General features: G+C 57.7%; 5 protein-coding genes across 5 annotated transcripts, besides 2 other annotated features; all 5 read left to right on the top strand.

The window, feature by feature from the left end:
* Nucleotides 1-1,045: 1,045 nt before the first annotated feature.
* LPMP_262010 (hypothetical protein) lies at nucleotides 1,046-3,739 on the top strand (the record flags this gene model as incomplete). Its single annotated transcript, XM_010701718.1, has 1 exon — nucleotides 1,046-3,739. One exon carries the CDS (start codon nucleotides 1,046-1,048, stop codon nucleotides 3,737-3,739), a length of 2,694 nt encoding a protein of 897 aa, XP_010700020.1.
* Nucleotides 3,740-6,460: 2,721 nt separating this feature from the next.
* Nucleotides 6,461-9,748, top strand: LPMP_262020 (hypothetical protein; the record flags this gene model as incomplete). The annotated part of the gene is made up of 1 exon (XM_010701719.1): nucleotides 6,461-9,748. The coding sequence occupies one exon, from the start codon at nucleotides 6,461-6,463 to the stop codon at nucleotides 9,746-9,748; it is 3,288 nt and encodes a 1,095-aa protein (XP_010700021.1).
* A 924-nt stretch (nucleotides 9,749-10,672) lies between these two features.
* Nucleotides 10,673-14,737, top strand: LPMP_262030 (SUMO1/Ulp2, putative; the record flags this gene model as incomplete). Its single annotated transcript, XM_010701720.1, has 1 exon — nucleotides 10,673-14,737. The coding sequence occupies one exon, from the start codon at nucleotides 10,673-10,675 to the stop codon at nucleotides 14,735-14,737; it is 4,065 nt and encodes a 1,354-aa protein (XP_010700022.1).
* Nucleotides 14,738-14,932: 195 nt separating this feature from the next.
* Nucleotides 14,933-15,435: a repeat region.
* A 2,621-nt stretch (nucleotides 15,436-18,056) lies between these two features.
* Nucleotides 18,057-19,007, top strand: LPMP_262040 (hypothetical protein; the record flags this gene model as incomplete). Its single annotated transcript, XM_010701721.1, has 1 exon — nucleotides 18,057-19,007. One exon carries the CDS (start codon nucleotides 18,057-18,059, stop codon nucleotides 19,005-19,007), a length of 951 nt encoding a protein of 316 aa, XP_010700023.1.
* Nucleotides 19,008-20,893: 1,886 nt separating this feature from the next.
* Nucleotides 20,894-21,395: a repeat region.
* An 821-nt stretch (nucleotides 21,396-22,216) lies between these two features.
* LPMP_262050 (hypothetical protein) lies at nucleotides 22,217-22,558 on the top strand (the record flags this gene model as incomplete). Its single annotated transcript, XM_010701722.1, has 1 exon — nucleotides 22,217-22,558. The coding sequence occupies one exon, from the start codon at nucleotides 22,217-22,219 to the stop codon at nucleotides 22,556-22,558; it is 342 nt and encodes a 113-aa protein (XP_010700024.1).
* Between the last annotated feature and the right edge of the window lie 2,113 nt (nucleotides 22,559-24,671).

Below are 24,671 nucleotides of genomic sequence, written 5' to 3' on the forward strand. Positions count from 1 at the left end.
AGGCTGCGGCGCCCATTCGTTCTTTTTTCGGTTTCTCTTGCCGCTTTCCCTTCGCTCTCCTTGGCGCTCTATCTGCTTTTCGTTTTCACACACACACACACACACACGCCCGCACACGCACACACACCCACTGAAGTGGGAATGCAGGCCTTCAAGCGCTTCCACTCTCCCTTGTGTTGCACGCCGTTTTAGTTTGCCCGCCTGCGTCGTACTCCATGCGCCAGGCTGGGGCTTTCTTTTGGTCTTTTCGCTTTCATCTTTTGGTTGTTGTGTCTTCTCTTCCTTCCCATGTTCGGTGACCGTGCGTGTATTCGCCTGAGGCTGTGCCTCTCTGTGTGCCCCCCTCCCCCCTCTCTCCATCTACGTCTTCTTGTGCTTCTCTTTCCCTTTCTGCCACCCCATTAACTCTTACGTATTTGCGCTACGACAACGACTAGTATACGCTCTACGACAGCAGCGCTGGCTGTGGTGTGGGCATGCCTCTGTGCATATTTTTGGAAGGGAGCAGGTAGGCAGTAGAAGAGCTATGAGACTGGAAAAGCCGATTCCACTCGTCCCCTCCTCTCCTCTCCCCGCGTTACTTCATTTTAAAATAGTAAAGCGAACGATGTGTGGGGCCAACCGCAGCGCTGTGCGCCACTGCGCGTACCCGAGGACGTACATGAGGATACAGGCGTTCATGCCTTTGTGCTTATCTGTGCCTTGATGTCCACGCACTCTTTGCTCATAACACAGCGTGTCTACTTCACCTGCAGACTTGCAGCATCGACACCCACGCCCCCCATGCCCAGTTGTGGCGCCAGCGCATGGGGGGCTGACGAAAGACAACTTGCTTGCTTCCATTCTCCCATGTTCTTCGTTCTTTTCTCTCTCCTCCGGTGTGCGCGGCAGTACCACTGCCCACCGACCCACAATCAAAGGCTCCCATCAGCCACTTGGTAGGCACAGGAGAGCAGGAAAAAAAAGGGAGAGTCGCAGCCCAGCGTCACCAAGCCCCCTCCCATCGCCCTTTGCGCGCCTCGTCGACTGCATCTCTTTTGCCACCATGGAAAGCGCGTTGCAGAACGTGGAGCGCGGCATTCGCGATGCATTGCAGCGCCTCAGCGACGCGCGTGCTCGCTTGGCGACTCATCGCGCCGCCCTAGATGAAGGCAGACTCATGCTGGCGAGTGCGGTGTCGCCCCTCCTGCAACTGTATCCTGCTGAACCAGTGTCGTTGATCCCTTCCTGTTCTTCTCGTGGTGCCAAGGGAACCCTTGTGCAGTTGCTTAGTGGCCACTCGGCCAAATCAGTCATTTCAGCTAACAACTCTCCTCGCCACAATGCTCTACACTGTGTGGACAACCCTGCCGAGGATGCCGAAGAGGCTATTATCATTAGTCCTACCACTGCGAGCTCGGCGGCCGCCTCTGTTGCCGCTGCTGCAGGAGGGCGAGTATCAGCACCGCCACCACTGCCCTCACTACAGCTACCGCCCTTGATGCCCTCGGTACTTGCTCTTCCTCGGACATCGATGTGCGCTGGATTCTACTCAGCTATGGTGGCGCGGATGCAACAGCTGGAGGAGCAGCGCTTCAACTACCGCTCTAAGCACGTGATGCACGCCGCCAAGCTGCAGATTGCCCAGACGTGGGCTCGAGAGGTGCAACCGTGGTTCGATACGGTCGTACAGCGCGGCTTCTTTCAGCAGGTGATTCGCCGGCTTGACGCGCTGGATCGACGGGTGGCGCGGCTGTGTGGGCGGTTGGCGCTGGATCGACCTCAATACGTACTAACCCATCACTGCACAATTCAGCTAAAAAAGGACGGAGGAGCACCAGATCCGATGGTGGGCAAGGAGGGGCACCTTCGCCGCCGTCAACCGTACCCGCAGTGGTGCCTTGATCTCACGGGGGACGAGTTGAGCAGAGGGCAAAGCGATCTGTTGTGTGGCGCCAACGAACAAGTTCTCTCTGGCAGCGACGGTGGGGGAGAGAGACAAGCGGTGCAGCGCTGTTGTTTCACAGAAGAAGTGACGTGTCTTTCAGGGCCGCCGAGCCAGCAGGGGCGCCCCTGCGGTGCGACTGTTGGGTTTGGCAGCGCTGAAGGAAACCATCCCTCCATGTGCTCTCTTTGGCGTCAGTACGTTCAGATGGCGTCGCAGACACCTGGCCTAGGCGACGAGCAGCGTCAGACCTGCGAGCAGAGCTACAGCACACCGTTGCCGGCCGAAGTGCTGCCAGAGCCGCTCCTGCGCACCCCTCGCTCGCTCCGACATGTGTGGCATGTCATCATGGAAGGCTTGACTAGCAGTGGTGTCGACGTAGTCAACAACTCGGTGTCTGCGGAACCCCCTCACGTTCTCTTTGCCTCTGACGGTGTCTATGTCGGCGACGCGATGCGGAAGTCGGGGAACCAACTATGCCAGTCCGACCCCAGCGGTGTGTTTCTGCAAAACCTCAGCGACCTTGTGAGGCGATGCTCCGCACTTCATCCGCCACCGTCTGCTGCGCAGTCGACGCTACCGCTCTGCAGTCATGCTGAACATCGCCATGAAACAGAATATCACGGCGGTCGCAATGACTTTGCTGGCGATGGACGTTGTGGCGCGACTGCTCTTACGCAAGCGCCTTTGCCCCAGGACACCGACTCTCCCACTGTGGGCCTCCTCTCCTCCCACGTGTGTGTACTACTCTGCTGCGCGATGCAGCTCTGCGCTCTGGCTAAGCTGTGCAATGGGATCTGTGCCGGCAAGCCTGTGCGCTATAAGACACCTCTACCTCAGCTTGCTTATGATGGTGACGTAGGCGGTTGCTCCGAGGACGACGCCATCGAGGATGGTGGCATCGGCGATGTGGAAGTAGCACGTCGCGGTCCGCGCAGGTCAATCACTGTATTGGCAGGCACCACTGATGGCCTCTCCATGTGCCAACACACATGTGAAGAGCAGATTGCAGAAGCTTTGGCGGCGGTCTACCACGCCGTGCCTTGCCTGCTCTCGCAGTTTGGCCTTGTATTCCAGAAGCGAAATAGCAGTCATGAGGACGACAGCGATGGATGGCAGGGCCGACGCAGCGAAGTGAAGGCTGCTGAGGTAGACGAGTCCACGGGGCCTCAACTTTGTGTGGCGTCAGCAGGGGAAGGTCGCATTTGCTTGATGAGCAACTCCGCGGACGCCGGCGCTGCAGCGGACGGCGCCACCGACGCCGTGCTTTGGCCAACTGTAGGTGATGCACTCCGTGACCGTGACACTTTTGTTCAGTGGTGGTTGTCACTCGCTTCGTTGTCATTCAACACCGAGTTGCCACAATCAGGCACTCCACTCGTAGACCTGTCTCTTGTCTACGCTCGTGCATTGCGTGTCGGGTGCTTGTTCCACTCTCTCCTGGACTCCGTCGAGGATGCGTGTGGCGAGAGGCTGCCACTACCTGCTGCTGAGGCAGTTCCCGCGGTGCCGTCACCAGGGACACCGACACTTCTCACCGTCGCGCGAGCGGATTCATCTACCTTGGCTATACGTGGCACTCACGTTGCCCACCTTAACACTATTGCAGCCCATCGTGCCGCAGCTAATGTTTCCGCTTCGGTGCCTCCGCTCGCAGCGTCGGCGCAACTGAGCTCGTTGCGTCAGATAGAGCTACAGATGCGTCAGGAATGGCAGTCAATCGAGACGCGTCTTTCCGTTGCCCGTTCTATGGCAGCTGCGACCCTCAGGCAGGCTGCACACAACGACAACGAGGCGGGTGACCTAGCCTGCTGACGCGCGCAGATGCCGCTGGTTTTATTTTCATCGCTTTCTTGCGCCTGCACTGCGCTGTGGCATTGGTGCTCTGTGCTCTCGCCCACCGCCTTAACTCGTTAGCCCTTTTTTTCTCTCTTCTTTTATCTCCCCTCCTCCTCTAGCGATGGAGGCCCCTCCCCCTTCTGCTCGGTCCGCGCTGCTCTTCAGTACGTATCCACTGGAACACTCAAGAAAGAAAAGCGAAAAGAAAAGCCGCAGGGCGCTTGTCCGTCATTGCGAGGTAATTCCACCGCCGCACTTATCATAGGCGGTCTAACAGGATAGGTGAACCGCCTCTTCACTCCGTCCCCCCCCCCATCAGGGCCCCCGCCTCCGCCCACGCGCCTTTGAGAGCGCTTGTCTCTCCCCACTTTCCTTTCTCTCTGTGTTGTTGTTGTTGTTCTTCGCTCACTCTTCTTACACTTCTTCACATGTACACGTATCTTACTCACTGCCTCATCGCCTTCACTTTTGCCTGCGCACACACCTCACTATCACTGTATGCCCCCCTACCTCTTTCTCTCTCTCTCTCTTCTGTCCTCTGCACGGGCCCGGTGCATACCACGTTGTGTTTCACCCGCCTCTCTTCCCAGGGGTGTCGCTACCCGCCACTAGTATTGCTGGGGCTGGTGTCATTGGCAGCCACCCTCATCTCCACCCCTTTCCCCCATCACCCCACTCAGCAGGGCACACCCACACCCATCCACCCACCCACACACACACACCAGACGGCGTGAGGAGTGCCGCAAGTATCGGTCAAGTTCACACTGAAGGATAGCAGGGAAAAGGAAGGGAAACATTGACAGACAGAGAGAGATTGTGTGTCACCTCATTTGAGTTGAGGGGGCTTAATTGTAAATTGGGCCAGACAAGAAGGTCTTCGGAGGAGACGCTGCCGTTTCGCATTGTAGCCTTCTATCTCCCCGCTCCTCACCCCATTGCTCTCTCTACTCGCTCTCCATCTTACGCACCAGCTGCTCTCAGCGCCAGGCCCCTCTTCGGCCCTACCTGCAGCTTTTGCCTCCTCTACAGAGTGAAAGTAACGACATAGTATCGGAGGCGAACTAATAGCTCGCTGTGTGTCTGGGTGCCCGTGAGGGTACGCCTTCTGCTCACCGTCGTACGATCAAAGGGGGGACGCTGCCGGACACTGCGTTTGGGGGTTTGGGATAGTCCATAAAGAGAACCGTACTGGGAGGGAAGACACCCCTGAGCGTTTAGCGCCGAGCACTGATAAAGCGTGCTGCCTGCTGCTGTGTCGCTCTCTCTCTTTTCTTTCGTTGCTCACTTAATCTCCTTACGCGTGTCAGTTGCTACTTGTTTTCGTAGATTTTCGGTTGCTTTTCTGAGTGTGAAGCGCTGTTCGGTACACGTGTTGGGTATGCTGGTGTGTGCGTCTGTGTGTGTTTTCCTTTGCCTGCACACCACATCTGTGACGGCTGCTCCTCCTCCCCCACTGCACTGCTTCTCTCATCTACGCGCTGAAGAAGGGGCCTTTGTTAGAGATCGAGATTTCCATACCCCCCCCCCCCATATATATATATACCCACGTGAGGCAGCGCCGTACTAAGCAACGCGCTCACACATACATAGAGGCCTATTAACGCACCCAGGAGTGCATACCTCATGTATCCGAGCTAAAGTTTGTGCTTCACTTCCCCTCCCTTTTTTTTGTCTCGCTGCTCTGCGTCTTTTGTTCTCTCCGTGCGCTGATTATCGATTACTCACTCGAGGGGCAACGTAAGCAAAGCGAAAAATCGAGAACGCACTCACAGGGAAGGCAAGAGTTGGTGCTTGTGAATTGTGTATGTGTCTGTGCATTAGTTAGGTAATACATAGCGTGCTGTTGCGGCTGAGGTTGGCTGATAGCGCCAGAGCTGCTGCTCCGGCCTGACCCTCTCCGCCTAGCCTTTTTCCACTACTCCCATCCCCCAACGAAGAAGCAGTAGTAGTGCTGAAACAGAATAAATCTGGAGATCGAAAAAAAAAAACCAAAAACACAGCTGGGCTTCAGCGCTTTCTTCACCCTCCGTCTCCCCCCTCTCTCTCTATGTGTGTGTGCTCTCTCGCCGTGCACCGCAGCGTTCTGTGACGTTCTTCTTTTACCTTGAGCTATTTCCTCGCTCACGCTCTTGTTTTTTTTTTTTCTTGCTTCGTTGTGTGTGTGTGTGTGTGTGTGTGTGTGTGTGTGAGGGGGGTCACTTTCCATTCTCCGTTGGTTTTCTCCTCGCTGTCTTCATCTTTGTCTGCGTGTCCGTGTGTGCGTGCAGTTTGTGGTTACCCACATATCTACAGGCTCAGCGACGACACGCACTGAGTGGTGTGATTGAAGGTACACGTCCTGGCGCTAGAGGAATGTGGCGCCGGCTAAGGGGATCATACAACAACAACAACATCTGAAAAAGGAGCGCGGGCGAGAGAGGAAGCTACATATTGGACCTCGGCACGGTGCTTCCCTTGCTGTGTGTCTGTCCGTCTGTCTTCGCTAGTGGATGTGCACGTGCAGGTGTGAGTGTGTGTATGTGTGTGCGTCTTACCTGATCGTTTTCTTTACTCGCCCCCCCTTTTCCTTCTCCGCCTCTTTTTCGTGCTTTCGCTCTCGTCCGCTCACTCACTCCTCTCGTTCTCGCCTTTGCGTGTTCGCCTTCTCGCCTAGTCACGGGAAGGAGATAGTTGCACGCGGCAGAAAACTGAAGCATAATGGGGTGTTACAGCTCCAAAGCCCGATATGGACCACTGTATCGCCCCGAAGGCGGCGGTGTCAACGTCCAACAGAATGAGCCACTACCGAGTGGAAATAGGGATAGGGTGGCCGATAAACCCAACGTCGTAGGCGTCAATAGTGGCGGTGGTGGTGCAAAAGAAAAGAACAACGCCAAGCCGGCCCGTGGCGGCATTCCGCCGTACCGCCCTGATGAGACGACGGCCAAGGGCTACCACGAGTATGTGATGGAGGTGCGCCGTGTTGCGGTGGCGCAGGGCATTCTGCCCTCTGTGACTGACGACGCTCAACTCGCAGTGAATTCCACACTCAAGAGAAAGGGCGGTTTCTCATGGATAAAAGCCGAGAATGGCAGGGGGCTTCAGCGCGGCGGGAATCCCGACGCGGTGGCCCATCCCGGTGCCTCGTGCGTCAGTCCGTCAGTGCGGACGCTCACCGTTTATCAGTGCCAACCGCTAGACGTCGACACGGCTGTCGCGATGGGCATGTATAGCACGGTCTATCTGGCGCGCCTCTCTGTTTTTACTGGGACCTCTGAAGCGGCAGTGAACGCGACAGTGCCGCGGTATACGCCGGCACGGAAAGACAATAGCGGCGGCACTGGCGGCCGCAGTCGCTACCCTATTAGAGTTTCAGGGGAAGTTTCCTCAGTGAAAGGTCTCCACTCCAACACTGTCGATGCCAGCTCCGCGCATGGCACCAACACTATCGCCGAACCTGTTTCCGCACCCGCTGCGGCATCAACGGCTTCTCCGGCATGCACAGCTGTGTCGCACTACATTATAGCAATGAAAGAGATTACTCTGGGCACCAGGTTCGCCACAAGACCTGTGCTCCAGCAGATCTGCCTCGAGGTACGACGGTGGACGCGGCTGTCGACTTACTGCCTGCGCATCGTTCGCTGCTACCAGCTGGAGTACGTTTTTCCTGAGGGCGTCTCCATGCCCGTGCTAGAGGCATCCTACCATTTCTTTCCCGGACGGGAACACGCTTACGGCAGTGGTGGCGCGGCGACTGACGGGCTTTTCACTTTCAATAGTTCTGTCACAGGCGCCGCTAGTCATTCGGTTGATAATCGGAAGCGCCTTGCTCGCAGCGACATGCTCCTCGTTGCTAACTCGGCGAACCAACACTCGAACTTCAAAGCGAACCCGCTGCCACTCATGGCGACCAGTGGCACACCTTACAAACTGCGCCTGTACCTCGAGTACGCCAAACATGGCACTCTGCGTGGGTTCCAGATGAATGAGATGCAGAAGCGCTTTGGGCAACGGCGGCTGCATGAGCTAACCGCGCGCGCCTACATGCGAGACGTTCTTCTGGCGCTTCTGCAGCTGCACGAGAGGGATGAGATGCAGTACGATCTGTGCGCCAATGCAGTCTTCCTCCACAAGCCGATTCAGCGCGTCTACTACACCTACTTTCCTGCCTACATTTCCGACGTACCGACGGGTGACTTGACGAGAGTGACGCAGTCGGAGCTGAGCAAAGCACTGATGTCACTGGACCCATCGCCGCCGGTCGAGGGCGCCGGCCTTAAGCAAAAGACCTTGTGTAATGAGCCGATCAACGGCACCGGGCCACCGCCGCCGGGGGACTACCACGGCGGTTCGGGTGAGCAGTGGAGCAGACCATTTGTGGCTCAGCCCGGTACCAGCGCAGTCGGTGTCGAGACCCGCTTCACCCAGATGATCTCGTTCCTGATGCAGGACGGCAGGCGTCCACCGGTGACCTCCACGACCGGCGCCTCCCCCGCTCGAAACAACAACACCTCAGGCAAGCTAGATAGGGTGGCCGTAAAGCCCTACGAACAGCGGAACGGCAAAAAGGGTCCAGTAGCGAACGGGGGGCGCACTAATGAGGGTCACAGCCGCGCCCCTTTCTGCTCAACTCCGCCCGAGGCCAGCTTGTTTGGGTCATCGTCGCGGATAGTATCCGCGGGGGGTAGCTTTCGCAAAAACCAGGTGTTCTCCGATCGTACGCCGAATGCACGTAGGGGGCGGAACTACTTTCTTGCCGGCCGCGGCGCCCGCCCGCAGGTGAAGCAACGGAGCGCCAATAATGAGCGTGCCACTGCGTCATCTGAGGTGGACGGCGACGACACTCAACACTCCCACTTGCATGGGACCTACTGCCGCCTCATGGACACGTTTGAGTTCATGTGCCTCGACGAAGATCAAAACTTGCCCTTTCCTTCCCCGCATGATGGAGTCGGTGCCCAGACGGACGCCGAGATGGTTGTATCAACGATGTTACCAGAGGAGCTGCGCGAGGCGTTGCCGATGCGGGTGTTGCCGCTACAGCACACAAGTCTCGGTGGCATTGCAATCTTGTCGCCAGATTGCTACGTCGTGAAGCCGATCGAAACGCCGCTGCCCGACTTACGCGGTCGCCTCCCCATCCTCCTCCCATCGTCCACCTCGTATGGCGCTTTCCGTGGGGGCCCGCAGCTGCAGCAAGTGATGCATAGGCCACCCATCTCTGCCGCTCCAGGGTTGTCTGGGAGTTTCTCTACAGGGCAGTCTTTCGCGCCGCAGATCCTGAGCGCCGGGACGACGGCGTCCAACGCAGCCGGTGCGCTTGGTCGTTACCGTGGCGGCACACCCCTTGTGAAACTCAACCACTCCTCACTGGTCCGTCGCGCCTTGTGCTTCGCTGACTCTAACAAGCTCGAGGAGGTCCCGGTGCACAAGTATGTGACTGCCACACACGCAGCACCTGAGGTGCTGCACAGCCGCCTATTCTCCCCCGCGAGCGACATCTACGCCTTCGCCATGACCTTTATCGAGCTTGTTTCGGACGACGGTGCCATTATGAAAGACTGCCTGCCAACGCATCTGCCCAAGCCTGTGACGCCTCACGACAAGGAGGCGTATGACGCTCTCCTGGCGGAAAACCTCGATAAGTGGTACCAGGACCAAATCAAGGCGTTGCCTCAGAACAAAACCTCCGTTAGCAGAGATCAAGGTCAGCAAGATTCCGTGTCGCCACGCACCGGACCGATTGTGATGCACCTTCCGCCTCATCTCTCCGATGAGTGCAAGAAAATCCTCCGGTGGTGCTTGCAACCTGATCCCACGAAGCGCCCCACCGCTGCGGAGCTGCTGCGGTCTCGTTACTTCATGCTGGGTGACTGGATCGCGGCACCGTCGGCGGTGGCGGCCGAGGGGAAGACAACACAGCTGCCCGAAGCGCCATGGACCACCTCGGTCGGCTTCGACGTAGCAGCGAAGGTGGCCGGCCTTCCGGTGCTGAATGAGAAGTGAGAGCGCACACGCTCACAGATGTGCAGAGGTTGGCGGAAAGCCTTGTGGTAGTGGTGGTGTGTGCTTGTGTAGGGAAGCGAGGAAGGGTGCACTTGTGTTGTTCTTCCGCCGCCTCACACCTTTCCCTTCCGTTGCTCGACGGATTGATGTGCGGGTGTGTGTACGTGTGAGTGTGCGTTTCTTCCTGCTGACGTGCTCCTGTTGATGTTGGCTGTTGTTTGCCTCTCTGCTTTCCTCAAGCCCTCCTCCTTTCCCTCTTTCCCTGTTTGTATGGCGCTTTATTCCCTCCTCCAGCCCCGCCCCACTTGCCGACTGCGCGTTGTTGTTCTATGAGTCCTCACCTCTTTTTTCTTCCTCTCTGTCTGTCTGTCTGTCTGTCTCTGCGTTTGTGTTACATCGCACCAGCTCGTCGCCGCATTGCTGCTCTTCCTCTGCCTCCCCCCCTTTTATGAGAAACAGGGACACCCCCCCTCTTCCCCCGCACTCCACTCCTCTCTTTTCTCTCTCGCTGTCTTGTTTGTGGCCCCTCGCTTCTCTCTGGCGTAATCTTTGTTTGCATACATTTTTGCTCTTGCATTTTCGTTCTTGGCTGTGCTGGCAGAAGCACGTCGCCGGATTCCCTTGCCAGCAGATAAGGCATCGACAGGCACGCAGGCGTACCCACAGCACATACGGTATTGGCGCCCTTTGGGACACACAAGCGGCACCCTCTTCTCTCCCGCCTCTCTCTCTCTCCTCTGCCTTACTGTTTTGCTCTCCTCTCCATCCCCTACTCTTCATTTGCCCTTCCCCACTTCATCGACTGAATTCATGCACCCCCCCCCCCCCCACACACACACACAAGAGGAAAGTCTCTGTTACTCTCGTAACCAGCCTGCGCATTTTAGGGACTCAGATACTGTGCGGGTATGTGTGCGCTGTTGGATGATCTCACAGCCGTCAACTCGCCACCATCGTTCCGCGGAGGAGGCGTCCCACAAGTTTTCATCGCTCTTCTTCGCAGAAACCACCAATACGGCCATGGAGCGTCGTCCCGCACCTCAGGGCCCGGTCGGTGATGGGCTACCATCATTCAAGGCGTCCTTGAGCTCCTCGACATCGTTGGCAACGGCAGACATACAAACGCATGCTACCGCAGCGCAACCTGACTCAGTTCCATCGAGGTCCAATACCGTCTGGAAACCCACACGCAGCCCAACAATCCGGCCGCCTCCCAGCGCCGCTCTCCCTGGGCATCTTCTCCGCCGACACTCTCATCTGCTTTCTCCATCGAGCGAGGGGATGGCGGCGTCACGCAGCGCTGACGCCGGGAGGCTCCAGGCATCAGCAGCGGCATCCTTAGAATCTGCCCAAGAGTCTGGGGAAACGACAACGCACTCGTCGACACCGCCACCGTATGCCCTCGTGATGGACTCGCTCGTGCGTCGCTACCGCGCCGAAGAGGACCGCCTTAGGCAGTGGCGACAAGGTGGCGGTCGTGCCCCCATCGCTGCCGCACTCCGGCACAGTGGTGTGCAGTCGCAGAGCCGCAAGGGAGATGCTATAGAGGAGGAGGGAATCACTCACGTAGGATTGCGTGGCAGTATGGGCGGTGTCTCGAGCGGCCACAGAAGCCGAGGTGCAGATGGTGGGCTTCGAGGGAAGTTCACACGTTCTGTTCAACGTACCGCCCTCGCGCGGGCTGTGCAGGCCTGGTGGCGGAGCAGAAGGGCGTTGCAACGAATGAAAAGCAAGGCGAGCAGGCGGCTGTACCCAACGACACTTTCTGTTTCCTCAGCTGCGGTATCGGGCGCGGAGACACAGCACCTCCGTCACATGGCGACCGCACTAGTGTCATCAGCGCCTGCTGCACCGCCTGGGTTGTCTCTGTCGTGGATAGGTCGAGCGGGCCACAGCATACTTGGCTGCATTTCTCACTCGCTGTCCCTCTCCAGTGACCGGGGGCAGTCGACTAGGTTGGAGCTGCTGCGGCGGGCTGACGCTGCTCAGCTACGTGGTGCCCACAGGGGTGACTACGGCAACCCAGTCTACGACAGCTTGGTAGAGGACCAGCAGCCATCGGGAACGGAGAGAGCTGAGATGACGGCAGAGACGGTGTCAACTGGTGTGGTGGCGCCTGTCATGCCGCTGTCTCGCACGGAGGGTGAAACTGTTCTGGCGCATCCTCGCAGGCGTGTGCTTCAGCAAACCGCTGCAGGGGCCAGAAGCGGAGCCCTTCATCGGCAGCTTGCTGTTAGTGGTCGGCTGATCGACGGTGAAGCAGACCTGCGCATCTCCTCGGTTTCTTCAACGTGCTCGAGTCGGGGTAGCAACGTGAGTGGTGAAGGCAGAGAAGCAATTCAAAGTATTGAGGCTGTGGACGATCTCAGTCACAGACAAGAGGCAGGTTCGGTGGGCTGGCACGAGGACAAGGGCAGCTTCATACTCTCGTGGATTCACGCCTCCCGCATGCACTTTTCAGATAGTGGCGAGGCTGCATCTTCAGGCGACGCGGACAGTTCTTTCCGAAACGTGTCACGCCTGTTCGCACAGTCCCGTATGCGCTTCGCACGCTGGCTGCACCGACAGAAGCGTCTGAAGGCAGCAAAGTGCTCACTGCGTGGTGTGCGTACGTGGTCAAAGCCGACGGCGGCGGATGCGGAGCACCGTGATGCATTCTTGGGTGCACGGTACTCGTCCGCCACGCCTACACCGTTCTCAGCTGCGTCCGAGTTGCATCGATGCGCAGCTCAAGCCGCACCTTCGCCGTGGGAATCGGCGCTGCCACAGACGTGGGGGGACTGGGATGACAGTGACGAAGTACTCAGAGATGGAGAGGTAACTGACGGAGCTACGGCTGCTGCGAAGAGGCCAACTCGCGCACATATACTGGAGAAGCGGAGAGCGGCCATTGCGGCAGGGACGGCAGCGTCTAACGCAGCGCAGGAAGGACTGGTGGAGCGGGAGACGATGTCGGAGGTGCAGTCATCTGTTGATGAAGCGCCGGTGCTTTCTCTGGCTGCTCAGCGAACACGTCAGCACGCCGACGATCTCTCGCGCCTCACTGAGAGCCTGGCGATGCTCACACTACTCCGCGAAAGGTCGCCCGCAGGAGCCGGGAATGGCATTCATGCTCACAGGGCCAACAGCCCCCAGGGCGTGGACCGTGCACCTCCGATGATGGTTGGCCAGGAGCAGAATGCGGTAGCAGTACCGTCGCACCCTTCAGTAACCAAAGTGGCGAACTCTGCACTCCCCACGTGGTCACCATCCCGGGCGCACGCCTCGTCGATCATCTCAGCTGGGCAGCACCGCCGATCGTATCACGGCAGCGCACGGGAAGCCCATGGTACAGAGTCGCGCACGTGCGATGGGTGGTGCTGTAAGCACGCGGTAGAGAAGGAGGCCGGAGTGGATGCGTTTCACAGTCTGCTGACGGACACCACGCACACTCAGCACGATCTCGCAGTGCGAGCGGTGTACGAGTCCATCATGAGCGAGGTATGCACTTGCCTCGTGCAGCGTGATGTGGAGAACGCCATCGACGTGACCTGCAGCGCGGCAGATCGTGCGCTGACTCAGTGGATTGAGCGGCAGCTTATGCTGGAGCTCACGCAGCCGCGCTCAAGGGAGCGGCAGAGGACAGCGGAGGATCGCGACTCTGCTGCGTACTCAGCGACAACACTGCAGCCACTCGTCTGCACTGGTGTGACTCAACACATCCGTAGTGGTGTACCGGTGTCGCTCGAGCACCTGCATCTGGATGACGTTGATCGGCAAGCACTCGCATCCGTCTACGCACGCGGCTCGAGCAATGCCATTGCCGTGAAGTTTGACACTGAGGGCTACGAGATTAGCTACAGGCAGCTCGCTTCCTTGAGCCCTCAATCGTGGTTGAACGACCAGGTCGTCAACAATTACTTGCAGCTGCTGTGCCTGGAGGCCGAAGGCGCGGCCACCGCATCTTTTTCCGCGGCCCAGTGCCGTCACCGTATTGCATCACTAGGCACGCACTTCTACACGAAGGTGGAGTCAGAATTTCGACAGCGCTTGGGCGGCTTTAGCGGCCTTCCACCACGTCTGCCGCAGCTTGACTCTAGCAGCGCCATTTTTCGCTGGCTGCGGAATCGCAAGCATTTACTGGAGCCATACACTTCCTCCGATCCGCGTAGCGTGCGTGTGGTGCTAGTGCCGGTGAATATCGAAGGGCAGCATTGGGCATTGGCGGTCTTTCACTGCGCAGACAACCGGTGGGTCATGTATGACTCCATGAGCCGATCCGAAAGAGCGCGCCAGCGTGGTGCTGTGATACTGGCGCATCTCTCGCACGCGTGGTGTGAGTGTCAGCGACATTTTGGATTCATACGCACTGAAGACACGACCGCTGCGACGGCCACCACCGATGCACGATACTCACCGTCTTCTGGAGTACTACAACCATCGCCTTGGGCCTCAGCGTGCGTGGTGGCCGCTCCGTACGTGCCTTTTACCGATGCCTTGGTGATGGAGGGGCACTCCACTGTCGTCTCACCTCTCGACTCCCTGCAGCCGTACGGCTCACTGGACCATCTGCACCGTGCGGCGAAGCGGATGCGCCATCAAGAGGAGCTGTTCGCGGAACAAGCGGGGCAGAGGAAGCTGCAGAGAGCCAGTGATTCCGGCGGAGGAGCCTGGGGCGCAGGTGTAATTCGCAGCGCGAGTGCTGCGACAGTGTCACTACCGCCGCCTCTCTCGAAGACAGCTGCGACAACACTTCCTGCCGAGCAGCTGAGCGACAGGGAGGTGGAGTGGTTCACTGGTGGGTTCGACCACATCCCTCAGCAGGCTAACAGCAATGACTGCGGTGTCTTTGTGTGCCAGGTGGCATGGTGCGTAGCCCAGGGTGTGGCGGTGAGTTTTACTCAATCTGACGTCACCCGACTGCGCGAGGTCATTTTGCTGGAGCTGCTTAACAAGAAGCTCCTGCGGCGGTATCCAACGGCGAACACGTCGTCGTCGGCCGGTGTTTAGCCAGGAGAGACAAGTCTATAAACGTGCGTTCACTCATGTGCTCGCGCACACGGAGAGAAGCACGTGAACACTCTGTTTCATGCGAGATGGCAGGCAGTGGTGGTGCTGGTGGAAGGAATCTACAAAAGAGATGACGATGCCCACTAAGCAGCATTTTAATCACTCTTAAGTCTCCTTGTATCTTACTCTCCCCTGCCCTGATGACGGACGGCCACCTCGGTGTGTGGTGCCCTGGGTCCAGCCCTCCCAGTCTGCGTGGGGAAGCCGAGCAGCCTCTCTCGCCCTGCCAGCGCCGAAATGGCTCTGGTAGCGGCAAAGTCTCACGCACCTACGGCACAGGGAAGTCGGAGCGATGCATCGCTGCTGATGCCGGCGGCCAGGTCGTGGATGGCGTCGCGTCAGAGCGACCTGCGACCGTGAGCACGTCTGTGCAACTCGTACGATGGGCGCGGGCGTCAGTGTGCGTCGGGTGCATTGCGCGCTGCCCTCGCTGCTCACGGGTGTGCGGGGCGGGCTGCGGGGCTGAGGTGGGTGGACTTGGAGGCGGTGGCCGTGCTCGGATGACTGGGGTCGGCGCATTGCTGCGACGCGTGCGTACGGCTGCTTTGCACCGCGCGGATGGGGCCTGTGGCAGGCCGGGGGGGGTGGCGGTGGTGGTGCGGGGCGTCTGAACTCGTGTGCTGTAATGGCAGCGAATGGACGCGTGGAGACGAACAGTACTCTCCTCCCTCTCTTCTCCTTTTTGTTTTGGCCGCTGCGCGCGTGTAGCTAACGTTGGAGTCGTTTTCTCGCGTGCTTAACGTGTGCTTGTGCGTGTGCTCGTGTGTGCGTTGGTTATTTTCATTTCTTAAGGGTGGAGGTGGGCAACGCAGGTGACCAGCGGTTTAAAGCAGGTGCTACTCCTTTTTCCCTACCCCTTGTGAGACGACGTGAATGACTGGAGATCATCGAAGAGGAGAGGGATGCTGACGGGTAGAAGGCATGCCGCACCAAAGAGTCGAAGAGCCACAGAGGCTAAGGAGGCCAAAAGCGAGTGGCAGGTGGCGGAGTACGTTGTCCCTCTCTGTCACTCCTCCCTGCCTCCCTCCCCGCCGACTCCTCGACCAGCTCTTGGGGCTTCCTTCGTTGCACGCAGATGTGCGCCCACACACCGCCTGCTTGCCTACGAGCAAGTGGGCGGGACAGTGACCGGGCGGGCGGGGGGGTCGCTGGCGATGGGAAGTGTCCCTCTCTTGTTGCCTCTTATCGTTGCTCACTTTGCTTTCCGCTTCCCAGAGATGTTCTCCGCTGTCTTTGAATGTCGTACCTTCTTTCCCGTCTCCCCTGGATCTTTGCGTATTCTGCGTTCTCTGGCGTCCGCTGCGTACAGACATACAGATAGGCACGTGAGTGCTAAAGAAGCCATAGTTTTGTTCTCCCTTTATCCTCCTCCTCTGTTGTTGCACCAGCGCACTTCACACTCTCACAGCCCTCCTCCTCCTCCTCCTCCGCTTTCCACATCCCATTTCATATCAACATCGAATTCCCCGCCTCGCTGTAGTTTAGTTTGTGTTTGCCCGTCTACGTGAGCCGCTCGCTCGCTCTCTCTGACACGCTCTCCGCTCCTTGACTCTTTGTCTGCGGTTGCTGTCGCCTCTTCAGGTGTCTGCCTGTATGGCACCGCTTGTCTGCGATTTTGCGTCTCTTCATTGCTGCTCGTTTTCTTCCTCTCGCTTTTCGAGGTCTGGCGGTGACCCTTCTCTTCACTTCTATCATAATATCTGGCTGATTTACCCCCTTTAGTTTCATCTCAGCTCTTCCCCCCACTCTCTCCCTCTTCCTGTTCTCTTCTGAGGCATTGTTTTGGTTTGCGTGTCGTCTCCCTTCCCAACATTTTTCCCACCCAGGAGCAACGTCATCAAGGGAGACACGCACGCAAAGAGACAGATCAGCTCAACCCCACAGAGGTGCAAAGCGCCCCTCCCTTCTCCCATCCCCCCCCTACACACACACACACAAGCGAACGCACAAGTCTGCAGGCGCGTACGCTGCCCGACTCAACCCATCTACGCATCGATATTCGAATACATACAAGAGCACAACAGCGAACTCACCTCTCAAGAGTGAGATTTACCAGCACCTCTCCTCCCCTCCCCTTCCCTCTGCTCCTCTTTTATTCATCCTTTTTCCTCTAACCGCCGCCCCCGCCCCCTCTCCTGCTCTACTCTTGTGTCGCTGATTGACCCTCTTTTTGCTTTTATTTCGGCGACCTCACCTCGAGTAGGCACACACCCCCTGCCCCCCCCCCCCACACACATTTTTCGAAGACTAATCGACAGAGTTATAATAAGCGCAATCGTTTCTGCACGGGCTTCATTCTGTGTATCCGAGTGCCCCCCCCCCACTTTCCTACACATCCTCCATTCCAAATTGTGTGTGTGTGCGTGCGTGTACGGTGCCACCAGACGCACATCATAGCCTTCGGAGAGAGCAACACACAGGGCAAAAGAAAGCAGAAAATCAGAATAAGCTTGCCTATATACACTAAGCAGGGCAGGAGGCGAGTTGCCACGGCGTGCGTCGCGGGGCCGCCAAAGCGTTATATCGGCATCCGCCTCTTTCGTTTTCCCGAGTCTTCTTGGATGCCCCTGCCCCCCTCCCTCCTCCTCTCTCTTCCTTTCATCTTCATTCACCCCTCTTTTGGGCACGCAGCACGTAAAGCCTCAGCTCAAAATTTTGGCTTCACCATCATCATCATCATTATTTTGCGCCCCCCTCCCGCCCGCTTTGGATTTCAGTTTTTTCTTTTTCATTTTGCGTTTTCGTGCTCGCGGAGTTTGGGTCACCAAGTAGCGTCGCCTCAGCGCCACGTCTCCCTGCGCCACTACCACCATCACCGCACCACATCTCCACCCCTGAGCCCCTGAGAAACCAAGTGCGCGCGCGTGTGTGTACCTCCTTTTCCTTCCCCATCTTTGCCTCTCCTTCTCTTGCTCTCTGACGCTCTCTCCCCTCTTTTCACTGTGTAGCGCTGGAGCTGTTGCTTGTGTCTCTTAGCTGGGTTTTACTCTTTGTTTCTCTTATGATTTGCTTGCGGAAGCTACTCCCCTTGCACGCCACGTGATATCCTCACCCCTCCTCTATCCTCGCAGACGCCTCAGCCGATACTGTTGACGAACAAGCCTTTGCTCTTGGAGGAGGCAGAAGACGAGAACGCGAAAGGGAGCGCCACACTCCCCCCAACCCCCTCTCCTTCCGCCACTCTTCAAAGGCGGCAGGAGACGAAGCAGCACAGACGAAAAGAACGACAGAGTGAGGTTTTGACGCAGAAGAACTTAACATGGGCGGCGAGTCTAGCAAGCACTCCAACTCCTCGGCTCACGCCCGCCGTCGTGAGGGGAGGCGCAGTGCTGCGCCCCATGCTCAGGCGGGTGCCGACTACCACCCTCCTCCTCTCAACGTGCACCCGGCTCGGTTGGGCCCCTCTTATGGAGAAGCCCCCGAATACATCCCGCCGTCACCGGTTCAGTGCGCAGCGTCGCCGATCCTATCGAGCAGCTCGCTGGATCCGTCGCTGACGTGGATGTTGGACACCGAGGCGGTTCTCATTACAGAGTGGAACCGTAGTCTGCAAAACGTTGCTGCTTCTAGTAGCGGCCCATTTGGGGTGTGGCAGGGAGGTGAGGCGGTAACCGACGACTCAAAGATGTCATGTGCGGTAACAACGCCACAAAGTGGTGTGAGCACTACAGCCTCCAATACACTGGGGCTGACCTCGTCGTCCACATGCCTGCCGCTGTCTGGATCGTTGTTGCCGGCACATCTGCAGTCTTCCACAGGGCTGGCGCTGGGCTGCGACTCAGTGACCGTGACTACGGGGCGCAGCACCGGGATGTCCTTACGCGTCCCGACCACGTGGTCACACCCAAAGCCATCATGCGCTAACGTCTCACCAAAGACGATGTCCAGCCCGAAGAGTCCTCAGGCAACGCCGCATCCGCTGAGTGTCTCTTCCGAGGGTGCGCCGTCGCTGGTTGTGTCAACACTGCCGGTTGGCATTGACTACTTCCGTGTTTTGCAGTCGCGGTGGCTGGCCGTAGAACAGCCCTTGCTGCCACCGACGGCGGACGAGGAGGACCTCAGCGACTCCGTCATTCTCGAGGCGGTTTCCGAGGTGAGTGGCGACGTTCTGCAACCACCGGTACCGCTGGGGCACATGATCGCCTTATTTGTACCGCAGTGGCGATCGGAGGGGCTCTTTGAAGCGGCGCAGCACAGCCAAGCGCGCTGACGTCGCACACGTGTTGTACACGTCTTTGATTGGCTTCCCCCCTTTCGTTGGCTCACGTTGCTCTTCTCCGGCATTCATGTAGGGTGCCTGCTTGTGTGTGTGTGTTACGCGGTGATGACGCTGGAGCAAACAGGGAAGAGAGCGAAACACCCAAAAAATTTGGGAACCGACCCACCGCGTTTCTTTGTTTCGGAGTTGCCATGCTTCGTTTTGTCTTGTGTGTGTGTGTGTCGCCCCGATGGATGGGCCGCTGTGTAGTCCTGTTTTACAGTACTGATGGTGATGACAGTGTTAGATGGCAGAGAAAGACGCGCAGCTTGGATCAAGTGTGGTGAAGAGGGAGGAGAAGAGAAATGGGGCAGAGACAAGTCTGAATAGCGTCATCGAAGCAGCGGATGATCCGCCAAGTGGCTTGTTTGTATCGTATCTCTCTCTTTTCTTTCCTGTGTACGCGGTGCGTGCTTCCTCTTCTAGCTCTCCTTATCTCCTCTCTTTCACGTAACTGATTGTTGTCGCGTGTGCTGCTCTGCTAGTGTTCTCCCGGTTGCCGATACTGATGGGCACGCGCGCTGTTTGACATGTTCTCTATTGACTTGAGAGTTTATTGGTTGGCAGCATCTTTTTCTGTCTTCACGTTTCCTTCTTTCAAATGCATTTCCGGTGACGCGGCCTGCACGCACCCATGTACCCCCCCTCTCTCTCTCTCTGTGTGCGTGTGCGTGTGCGTGTGTGTGTCTCATTCTTCTCTATAGGTGGAGATGTAAAAATATTTTGCTCTCTCTCTCTCTCTTGCTGGGCGTCTCTGGTGCCTTGTGGATGGCCACGGAGCTTTGCACCATCCCTCCTCGGGTTCTCTTGCTATGTCGTCACGCAGGGCGGCATTCACACCACACCGGGAGGACATCTGTGCGAGCAGCGAAAAGGATGGCTGCCGCTTAGGGCCTACTTCCCCGCCTTTTCGGGCGAATCCTCTCTTTGTGTGTAGGACACGTGTGGCAGACAGCGCGTCTCTTTCCTACCCAGAGGATGGAACGTGATGTGGGCGGGTGAGGGATACAGAGCACCACAGCATGAAGTAGGCGATATCAATGCAGCTAAAGGGACAGTCGAGAAAATGCCCACTGACACCAGAGGAGTCCACCTGGGAGGAGGGGCACCTAGCCATTGTAGGTTACCGCGCTTCGCGCCCCGTTCTCCCACTGCTGCGTTGAAGCACGTTGTGCTCTGCCTAGTGCGGTGGGTATCCTCCACGTCTCACTCCGCGGCGACGTTCGTGTCTTGGCCTTGCTGTATGCTTTTCGGTTAAGTGCTCGCCTTCTATGTGTAACCGAGGAGAGACATCTGCCCCCCCCCCCCCGTGCGTGTACGCTTCTCCTCTACGTGCTGGATGGAGACGTATCGACGAAATCAGCACCGTTCGATACTTCGCTGTTCTTCCTCGCTGCCTTTCCCTCTCTTTTTCCCTCGTGGTGTTCTACGCGTGCGCGTGTGTGTCTGCCTGGAACCCCCCGTCACGCAGAGACGTGTGCGTTCACGTGGGCGTTTGTGTGCACCCTATTGCCGACTCGTGAGTGTTTGCATGTGCGTGTGTTTTGGTGAGTGAGTCGTCATGGAGGAAAGGTAGACTAGCACAAGCACGTGAGAGGCAGACGCAGGAAAATCTGTTGTTATTTCTCTTTTTTTTGCGCGTGCTTGCAGTAGGCACTGACCCCCCTCTTCGTGGCCCCCTTTTTTATTCCTGAGGTCATACCGGCACACCCATAGAGAGGACTTGGCACGGAGGCGTCTTCGCATACGCCATATCATCGTTGTCCTCGGGCGCTGGACCCCCACTTTTCTCTGATCGTGTCCTTTCCTTTTTCCCCCTCTAATAGCGTTTGCATGTACCTGATGACGGACGGCCACCTCGGTGTGTGGTGCCCTGGGTCCAGCCCTCCCAGTCTGCGTGGGGAAGCCGAGCAGCCTCTCTCGCCCTGCCAGCGCCGAAATGGCTCTGGTAGCGGCAAAGTCTCACGCACCTACGGCACAGGGAAGTCGGAGCGATGCATCGCTGCTGATGCCGGCGGCCAGGTCGTGGATGGCGTCGCGTCAGAGCGACCTGCGACCGTGAGCACGTCTGTGCAACTCGTACGATGGGCGCGGGCGTCAGTGTGCGTCGGGTGCATTGCGCGCTGCCCTCGCTGCTCACGGGTGTGCGGGGCGGGCTGCGGGGCTGAGGTGGGTGGACTTGGAGGCGGTGGCCGTGCTCGGATGACTGGGGTCGGCGCATTGCTGCGACGCGTGCGTACGGCTGCTTTGCACCGCGCGGATGGGGCCTGTGGCAGGCCGGGGGGGGTGGCGGTGGTGGTGCGGGGCGTCTGAACTCGTGTGCTGTAATGGCAGCGAATGGACGCGTGGAGACGAAATGTATTGTTTCTGTGCTAGCTGGTGAGGAGATGTATTTTCTCGCGGCCTTCTGTTGGCTCCGTTCCCTTCGTGGCTCCCATTCAGTTTGATGTTTTGCCGCTGCTCTCTTGTGTCGACACCTCTTTCTCTCTTACCTCTGTCACTCGTTTTTCTCTTCTGCCTGAGAACTACCCTGTACCCGACCGCGTGCGCTTCACCCATATCCACTCGCGTGCAGAGGCACTTGTGTTTTTATGTGTGCGTGTTTCTATAGCTGCGCGTGTCTCTCTCTTTTTCTCTCTCTCTCTGGCGGCGCCTGACATCCCGGACATACACACACGGCCACTCACATTTTGTGGTGCCCTAGCGGACCACTTCCTTATACTCTTCCGCAAGTAACAACGACGGGCATTCAGTTTTCTGCTGCTCGCGTGCCCGATGAGCCATGGGGGTGTACGCCAACCCCCATCGACATCAGCGCGGCACGCGACCAAACCATCTCGTGGCTCTCGCACGCCGAGTCTGTCCTCGTGATCGAGTGGGCAGAGGGCGAGCGGGCGCGGCAGGCACAGCTGCTGCAACAGGAGCAACAGTCGGCGACGACGGCAGATGAGCTATTGGCAAAGGCTGCTGTCGCTGGATTGCGTTGCATTGACGTCTCCCCGCACAGCTCCTCCTCGCTCTCCGAGGTTGATCCAGATGACGAGCGCCGTGCACAGGGACTGGTCCCTCTCAAGTGCGATCACGCACCCTTTCCTTTCCATCGAAGCAGCGGTGTTGCCTTTGCGCTGCCACCGAGTGACGGCAGCGGTGACACCACTGCGATGAACGTGGCAGCGCTGTCGCGCCTCATCGAAGGGGCGCCGATAATGATAGACAGTGTTCCTGTGGGAATCGATTACTATGCGGCTTTGCAGAAGGCATGGTCTCGCGCACCGGAGCGACCACCAAGTTTGCCACCTCTCGCCATGGTATCGGATGTGAACCTTCACACTATCGAAGAAATGCTCTCGGGCGACTCCGAAGGCGAGGAGTTACGACCGCCGGTTCCCCTGGGGCTCATTATTACGTACTTTATTGAGGACTGGCGTGATAGCGGGCTGTACGACATCGTGCGGAAACGAGAGGAGACGCTGTCGCAACAGCCGCATAAGTGGAAGCCTTAGAGAGGACTGAGAGGGGCAATCGAGGGCAGTCTCGTGGAGGCGAGGGGGAAGGCAAACATAGGTAAACAAGATGAGGGGAGGGGAGATAGGAGATACAAGTGCGTGTCTCTGTGTGTCTGTAGCTTCCCCAGCACTAACTGCTTCTCTTCGTCTTCAGGGGCTAGCCGAACTCTTCTCCAGAGCAGATCCTCGTCTCTTCGCCTCCGCGTTTCCCGAGTGTACATATGTGGCACTGCCTACCTGCCTGTCGCAGCGAGTATGTGTAGATCTTCGCTCCTGAGTGCGTTTTCTTATTTGTTTCCCTTTCAGTGTTCTGTACTGCATGCAAATGACGATGGTGCTTGTCTGTTTTCCCTCGTTTGCGGATGTGTGGATAACGTGGACCTCTTCCGCCTCGTCGCCCTGCGACTCTTCTCTCCTCTTCCCCCCTTTTTTCGGCTTTGGTCTTGCGTCTTTCGTTGTTTCGTCTTCTTGTCGCTTCCCCTTCACCCTCCCCGGTAAGGGGGGCGGCGTGGCGTACATGTCTGACCTCCCCCACATCTTCTCCTCTGTGCAGCTGTCTATGCATGTGAGGGTTTTTCACACTGGTGTTGTCATTGCTACTTGTATTCTGACGTCTGTGCTTGCCACTCTCCCCCCCTGTGCCGCCGCCGCCGTTGACCTCTTCGCCTCCTCCCTTGTCGCCAGCCCATCCTTACTCTCTGACTCTTTCGCGCTGTTTCTCTCTCGTGCGAGGCTGTAAAAAAGGAGCGGTGCGTGTGTGTGCGTGTGTGTGTGTGTGTGACCACTGCAACACGCCACAGACAAGCAGCCGCAGAAGAGAAGGAATGTGAGCGCAACACGAAAAGTAGACGCAAGTGGTGAAGGAGGATAACAATTTCTTTTTCTTTTTGGGTTTGGAGGTGTGGTGGGGGGCGAGTGGGGTGTGGTGGGCGCATACTACTGTTTTTTTTTTTCTGTCAGTTCATTTGCAGCGGCTTCTAGCGGAGTGGACGCTAGTGAAGAGGGAGAGAATGACCGCCAGCTACAATGGCGTGATTGAGTGAAAGGGACTTGTTATTATTGCGTTCATGTCTTTCACAACTGCTGGTGAGGATAGCCGAGCGGGGAGAGGGAGGACCGTTGGCTGGGGGGGGGTGCGCTGGCAAATCTATGTCTAGTTTTCCACCCCCCCCCTCCCTCCCCTCACACCTAAGGGACACGGACATGCACGGACACGCACACACACCCACACCCACACACACACTTAATAAAGAGTAAGGGGGTCCGCCGCCTTCGTTTTCCCTTCCTCCTCCACCTACTCCCCGCACACGCACCTTCTCGTCTCTTGAACCGTCAAATGGTGGTCGCGGGTGTGTCTGCGTATGTGTGCGTGTATGTGGGGATGTGTGTAGTGTGTCGCTTGCGTAATAAAAGGGTACGCGTGCAGAATTGATCCAAGCACGTTGGAACAGAGTTTGTAAGGGCTCTAAGAGACGGAAAGGCAAAGAAAGGAGAGACGGCCCTGGCGGGGTCAGCTATCTTCTTAAGGCAGGAGATCCCCCCTGTGCATCTGTTCGCGCATGTATGTGCGCCTCTTTTTCCTCCCCTCCTTTAATCTACTTTTGTGGCTAACAGACCCGACTGTCTTTCTCTCTCCCTCACTGGGCAGGGCAGGAGGGGAAACAAAACGTGGAGTTCAGAGATAGAAGTGCAGCAGGGATAGGGTGATGAGGGGTAAGGGGGGGGGAAGCGAAGCGAAGGGCGCATATATGCACCGAGTTGGCAAGACCCTACCAACAGCAGCGGTAGCGCAAGCGCAAGCGAGAGAGAGAGAGGCCCCTTCACCTGTCTTTCGCCCCCTTTTTACAGGTATTTCAGAACATCGACTGTGAGGCTTACATGCCTCCGCTTTCCTTTATATGGTGTCTTGCGATCAACTGCCCCATGTGCAACCCGCCATTCTCCGTCTCTTTCCACCTCTCCCTACATCTGCATACCTCTCCTTGTTTCCGCCTTCCCCTTTCACTCTCTTCACCTTCACGGTCGCCTTTCGACTCACTTGTCATGGGCACACACACCAAGTGTGTTGCTTAACTCTTGCAAGCGCATCTCTTGGCGAAATTCAGCGTAG

The sequence above is a fragment of the Leishmania panamensis genome (genome assembly GCF_000755165.1).
Source record: "Leishmania panamensis strain MHOM/PA/94/PSC-1 chromosome 26 sequence".
NCBI classification, from domain to species: domain Eukaryota; phylum Euglenozoa; class Kinetoplastea; order Trypanosomatida; family Trypanosomatidae; genus Leishmania; species Leishmania panamensis.